The sequence below is a fragment of the Myripristis murdjan genome, chromosome 16, assembly GCF_902150065.1.
Source record: "Myripristis murdjan chromosome 16, fMyrMur1.1, whole genome shotgun sequence".
NCBI lineage: Eukaryota > Metazoa > Chordata > Actinopteri > Holocentriformes > Holocentridae > Myripristis > Myripristis murdjan.
In genome coordinates, this window is record NC_043995.1 from 27,061,368 (window position 1) to 27,067,367 (window position 6,000).

At 44.5% G+C, this 6,000-nt stretch overlaps 1 protein-coding gene across 1 annotated transcript in view; it reads right to left on the minus strand.

Moving 5' to 3' along the window:
• syngap1b (synaptic Ras GTPase activating protein 1b) overlaps positions 1 to 5,800 on the minus strand; it is a 102,298-nt gene extending 96,498 nt beyond the window's left edge. Inside the window, exon 1 of the mRNA XM_030073456.1 lies at positions 5,756 to 5,800. Coding sequence (XP_029929316.1) covers positions 5,756 to 5,773 — 18 coding nt within the window. The 5' untranslated portion in view covers positions 5,774 to 5,800. The remainder of the gene's footprint in view (positions 1 to 5,755) is intronic.
• Between the last annotated feature and the right edge of the window lie 200 nt (positions 5,801 to 6,000).

The following is a 6,000-nucleotide window of genomic DNA, read 5'->3' on the forward strand; positions in this document are numbered from 1 at the left end:
CGGCACCACCACCACCACCACCACCAGAGAGAGAGAGAGATGCACTCAACACCCATGTATATTTTGGAATTAGCATGCTAATGTGGCTCGTTTTGGAGTGTGTCTCTCAGCGGATGCTAAATTGTCTCGTGCCCTTTTGGTTGTCTTGCGTAATACTGGCACAACTGGGGGAGCGCAGCCTGGACACATGACTCGGGGGGGGCAGGGCACTGGTGCGTGGCAGCGGTATATGAATCTCTGTCACCTCAGATCAGTGTGAGATGAGAGGAGGAGGAGAGGGTGGCAGGCAGCCATCACTGCAGGGCCTCTCGCTCCCCCTACAGGCCACGAGGAGGCAGAGCAGCCTGCAGGGAGATGGAGCACTGAGCAAACTGGGAGTGCAGGGAGTGCAGATCCTGAACCGTCATTCATCCTTTATTTCCTGCATCTTAATATATTCCGCATAAATTGGATTAATGCACTACGGGTCACACACAAAACACTTTAATCCACACTTACCTCTTCCAACTGCAAACATGACGTATGCCATAATACTCATGCTCACATAACAACATAATATTTAATAATAAATGCACATATGCATAGTGGCATGGCAGATTGTAAAGCCGTCTGTACATGCATCGTATATCCTCTGCTGTTCCTTTGTTTGTGACAGTATATATTGTGAAATCCCTTCAGTATATAGAGCAGCATATAATTTTATTTTTGCATCAGAGGGCTTTTTGCCCCCCTTAACCTGACTTTTGGGTGCATTCTGGTCCTATTTAAGGCCAATGTTACTGAATTATGAAATAATACGATACATTCTGGCAAAAAGACTACTTGTACCACTAAAATTAGTTCTTTTTTAAGATCCTCATACCATCATACGAGTGTCTGAGACATTTTCTCCTGTGTCAGGCTGCTTTCTTGGTTGCTTTCTGACCCCAAAACTATCCCATTTTCTTGCCCCCGACAAACTAGAAAGGCTCTGGCGGTCAAAGGCTCTCATGAATCACTGATATTGTCTGCAGTGTAGTCAACGGAAAAATGAGAACAGGATGAATTGCAAATAAGTGCACTCCTAATTATTAGCGGGCATGTTTTGTCCCCTCATTTTTAATTTCACAGGCAATTTCTGAACTCTCAAGGCTGTTTTTGCCCTGAGTCGCCGTTAATTTCTGACCCTGATACACGGTGTCAAGACGTGCCATCGAGACAATATATCCTGTCAGCATATCTATTGTCCATGGCAACAGAAGTGGCTCGAGGGCGTTGACAGAGGGGAGTGTAATCCCATATTAACTGTGCGCAGTGCCTCCACTCCACCGCTAGGAAAGGGCATAATGAGTCCAACCCAGCAGGGCTCACGGGTTAAACGGGCTCACGATTAAAAACACAAATTTCCCCAGTGACAGATAATAGACCCAACAGAGCAGTCGTGCTCCCTGAAGCGGCACCTCGGCTCCCCAGGAGGAGGTCACTCCCGCGTCTTTCTGATGACCGTCATTCACAAAACAAAAAGCAAACGGCAACTGAATGGAGCTATGAGGAGCACAGAGACAGCTGGCCTGTGGGAGAGCCAAACACTCCTGCCAGTCACCCCAGAGAGCGAGAGAGAGAGAGAGAGAGAGAGGGAGAGAGAGAAGGAGGGAGGGCAGGACAGAAAGAAAGGAAGAGGAGTGAGAAAGACGGAGATTGAGAGGGAGGAAAAGGGAGAGATGGAGATGTACTGGGAGACTGCAAGGAGAGGGTGGAGATGGAGAGATGAGGTGGGAGGGAGGGAGGAAGACGCAGAGAGTGGGTGACAGAGAGAGGTGAAAGGGTGAGAGCATGCAGGATCGAGAAACTGAGACGGAAAGAAGGAGAAGACAGCAAGAAAGACAAATTGTAATAGGTGATGAAAATGGAGAGAGAAGGATAGTAACAGACTGGTGGGAGAGATGGAAAAGTAGGGAGAGAGGAGTGATTGGCAAGAGGAAGAGATGAGAAAGAAGATATAGAGCAGGTGGAGAGAGGTGAGAGATGGGATTGGAACAGAGAGAGAACAGCTGATGAAAAGGCGAGAGTGACTGATCGATATGGAGGGCTTTAAAACAGGGATGAGCCCGGGAGAGGGAGGCACAGCGGCCAGAGGAGAGGATCGGAAAGCGGATGCTAATCCTCGCCGCTAAGCAAATAGAAAATCAGAGAGGTGAAGGAGGTGTATTTAAGATGGGCTGATAGAGAAATGCGCGGGAAACAGCAGCAGGAGTGAGGAGGCGAGAGAGGTCCTCCTCTGATCCACCTTATCTGCGCCTCGACAACATATGATTGCTCTTGTATTTATTTATTTATTTCGCCTAGTCACTAAAAGCCATCTTAAACAAATGCAAATAAAATGAAGGGTGTGCATGTGTGTGTGTGTGTGGTTGTGTTTGTAACAGAGAGAGAGAAACAGAGAGAGAGAGCGATGGAGGAAGAGACAGAGGCTCGTCCGCTCTGCATGAGGTGAGTGACAGGCATGAATATTTAACGCCTCTCGCCGTCACCTCGGCGACGGCTACCAGCACGTCAGTCCTGCCTCCAGTCCGTTCACAGCTGCCGCCTTATTGGCACAATTAGACAGGGACGAGCCTTTGATTAATTGACCTGGGCTCTCCAGTCAGTCCCTCCAGAGCAGTACAGGGCTCTCATCAGGATCACAGTGCGCTCTATTCCTCTGAGTGATGACAATTAGAAATACTATTGGCAGCCATGCACTCACACTATGGTAAAGTCACCACCCGGATGCTACATCACTTTAACTGACCACATAAAACAAATTAAACACTGCAATATCAACATGCATATTGTGAAATAACGAGCCTCTAAGTGTGGAGATGTAACCTTGTTGGATTTTACAGGGCTCAGGTCCATTTATGGTGCTGTTATAAATCTGCAGCCCTGGCTTAAGGCGTGTAACTTCCTGTGTAAATATTTTTAGTTGCAAAGCAGAGGTAGAAAAGCTGAGGAACAGTACCCTCTCCTGGCCTGAAAAGCAAGATAGGACTTTATTCAAAAACCAGCTGCAGGTAAGAGATGTATCTCCTGAATAATTAACACTTCTGTGGTTCATACATCAATAAACAATCTGGGAACAAAATAACCTGAGCTGACACTGAGAAACCGCAACGCCAGTGTCAATCCAAAAAGCAGCTGGGAAAACGTACACGGTGAAATTAAATAAGGAAATGTTCTCATCCTCTCGGCAATTACTATGGTCAAAGTGCTCTTGTGCAAGGCTCTTAGCTGGTTTAACAGCAGAGCGCTGTGGCTGTGCCGAACAGCTCCCACGTGTGAATGTGCTGAAAGTGGAGAAAAAGACTACGGCTGCACAACGCTTTCCCTGGATAAATAGAGGTTGAAAATAAATATTTTATTAAAGCTTTCCCAGCCACAGACATATGGAGCTTGAAACTGGCATGTGTGCAGGCAGAAGAAAGGTTCTGCTCAAATTAACATTAGCATAATGCTATGTAATATGTTAGGTTTAGCTGAAACGGTTCAAGAAAAAATCCACTGTGAAACACTTTAACATGGTTTAAAAAACAGCTTTTGGCGATGTACCTAGCATTTTGGGTTCATTTGCTAACAGTAAACACCAGGTTTTGGTATCAGTCCCTCAGAATCAAAGAGCAAGTGTCTGTTTTCAGACTCACCATTTTGCACTGATGTTACACAATCATACAGGGAGACATCCATCACAGAAGAAGAGAGGCAGAAGTGCCAATTTCTCCACCAAAAAAAGCCTCAGTAGATCATGATGCAACACGGCCACAAGACTTCCATTCCATTCCATTCCATTTTCGATGCTGGGCGTGACTACTTCTCAACGGAAAGAACTCTCGCTCTTGCTTATGCTATTGTTGTTTTGAGTGCTCTCTCTGCCTACTTTTATAACTGCTTCTACAATGAATGTGATAAGCTCAGGCCCCCTTTTTTTCAAGATTTCTGAAAGTCATTCTGGGAAATCTAGGAAATCGACCGAAGTAGAAATAGACGAGGGAGGTTGCGGGAAAGTAGGTATACAAAAAAGTAAATTACAACACTTGGCATTGAACATCACAGATCTCTAAAAGTATAAGAGTGAGAGTTTGACATTTATGCCTCAACGTAATGAGTTTTGTTTGGTTCAGGCTGAATTTCGAACTTCGTCACTCGGGTCAGGTAGGATTCGATTTTTATTTTTACTATTTGCAAGCAGATCCAGATAGCATCACTGTCTGCTCCAGTTTGTATAGCCTCTCAGCAGCTGTTGGCCCGTTTGATAAGATATATTAGGCCATTGGGGCTCTAAATTTATTTGTTATAGACAGTAGCCTATTTTATAAGAGTGAATCCTCTTGATTCCTGATAATTCCTGTCCCTGCAGGAATGACACACCTTTCCACACATCCGTCAAACTGTATCAGAGCCTATAGGATTATGAGGGGAGAAAACATTGTCAAGTGTGAAACGATCATCTAGTGGACAAAGTAATTAATGCCTGTTTCGTGCTCCAGTCAGACTCAGGCGACAAAAAAGCCATTATCTTTCAAGCTGGGGTTAAACACAACTTTTTTAAAGCAAAGATTAAAAAAAAGTTGTGATGGAAGGTCTGATCACAGAGTAAGGGTCTACTCAACACAGTGAGGAGCATAAGCAAAAGTTTCCAACCATACATGGCTTACCACAAAATTAACAACTGCCCTTGAAACCCTCGAACCTCTGAAAGCAAGCCTAAGGCAACAGCAATCCAGGAAAGTTTGAGTTTCAGAACTAAACTGGATACATTTTCTCTCAGACCTGTTTCTGGTAGATATTAGCTGAGAAGTTGGGTCATTTAAGTAGTACAAAGACAGCGTGAAACTATCTTGCAACAGGTCAGGCTTACAACACCATCAACTCCCTTCATTTTCCCATTAGAGACATGAAGAAGTAATTTGTGAGATTTTACAGCATCTGTGTCATGTTCACACACCAGTGCACAGAGACATCACAGAATATTATTCAAGGAGACAGAGAGTCTTTCTGACTTAATATGTCTACACAGTTGAAGGCCCAATACATTGCTTTTAACAGCGCGCAGAGGTCTAACTGACATTGTGGGCGTGGATATGCATGCCTAATGTGTGTACCATGTCATGTCAATGTCATTTTTCAAAATGCAGCTTCATTGTCTGGCAATGTGCGAGTGTCAATGTGACATTAGTCAGTATATTAAGTGTATCATCTCTAGGTATGCTATTTCTATCTATATGTACATCATGAGAGCCATGGATATAACTTTAACTTGTTCTGTCTGTTTTAAATCTTCATTTACCCAAGAAAACCTGACTGTTTGCTTTACATTCACACCTTCACAGCAGTTGTGGTCCAGGGATTCAAACCTGAAACCTTGGGGCCATCACTCAACTTCACTTTCAAATCCGAAACTTCAGTTACTGACTGATACCAAATTTGATAATGCTATGTAATAGATGACTTAAAAGAAATTTGACTCAGACCATCAGTTTTATGTCAAAATAAGTGAGATATAATTCATGATCCTACACTACAGAGAAGTTGTGGGAAAACAGCACACAATTTTGGTCATTTTTGCTTTGATTTCTCTCATACCATATGTCTCTTAGGATTGGAGTTTTGCTCAGGAGCTAATTTTGTAACGCTAATGTCACACTTTCACCTGAAACATGCCCTATATTTCATACATATATTCAATATAAGTGTCAGTTTCGGTGGATTCCTGGGTAATGGTAATTACAGAGTACAATACCTCCTCCTGGTCCAACATGTAGAGCTGATTCCCGGAGATCACGCGGAGACGGGGGTTCCAACGGTCTTGGGATGGACGGTCGTGGGATGGGCGGTCGTGCGTGGGACGGTCGTAGATGGGATGATCATGCGAGGGACGTTCATAGGCAGGACGGTCGAAGGAAGGACGGTCGAAGGAAGGACGGTCGAAGGAAGGACGGTCGTAGGAAGGGCGTTCGTAGGAAGGACGCTCGTAGGAAGGTCGTT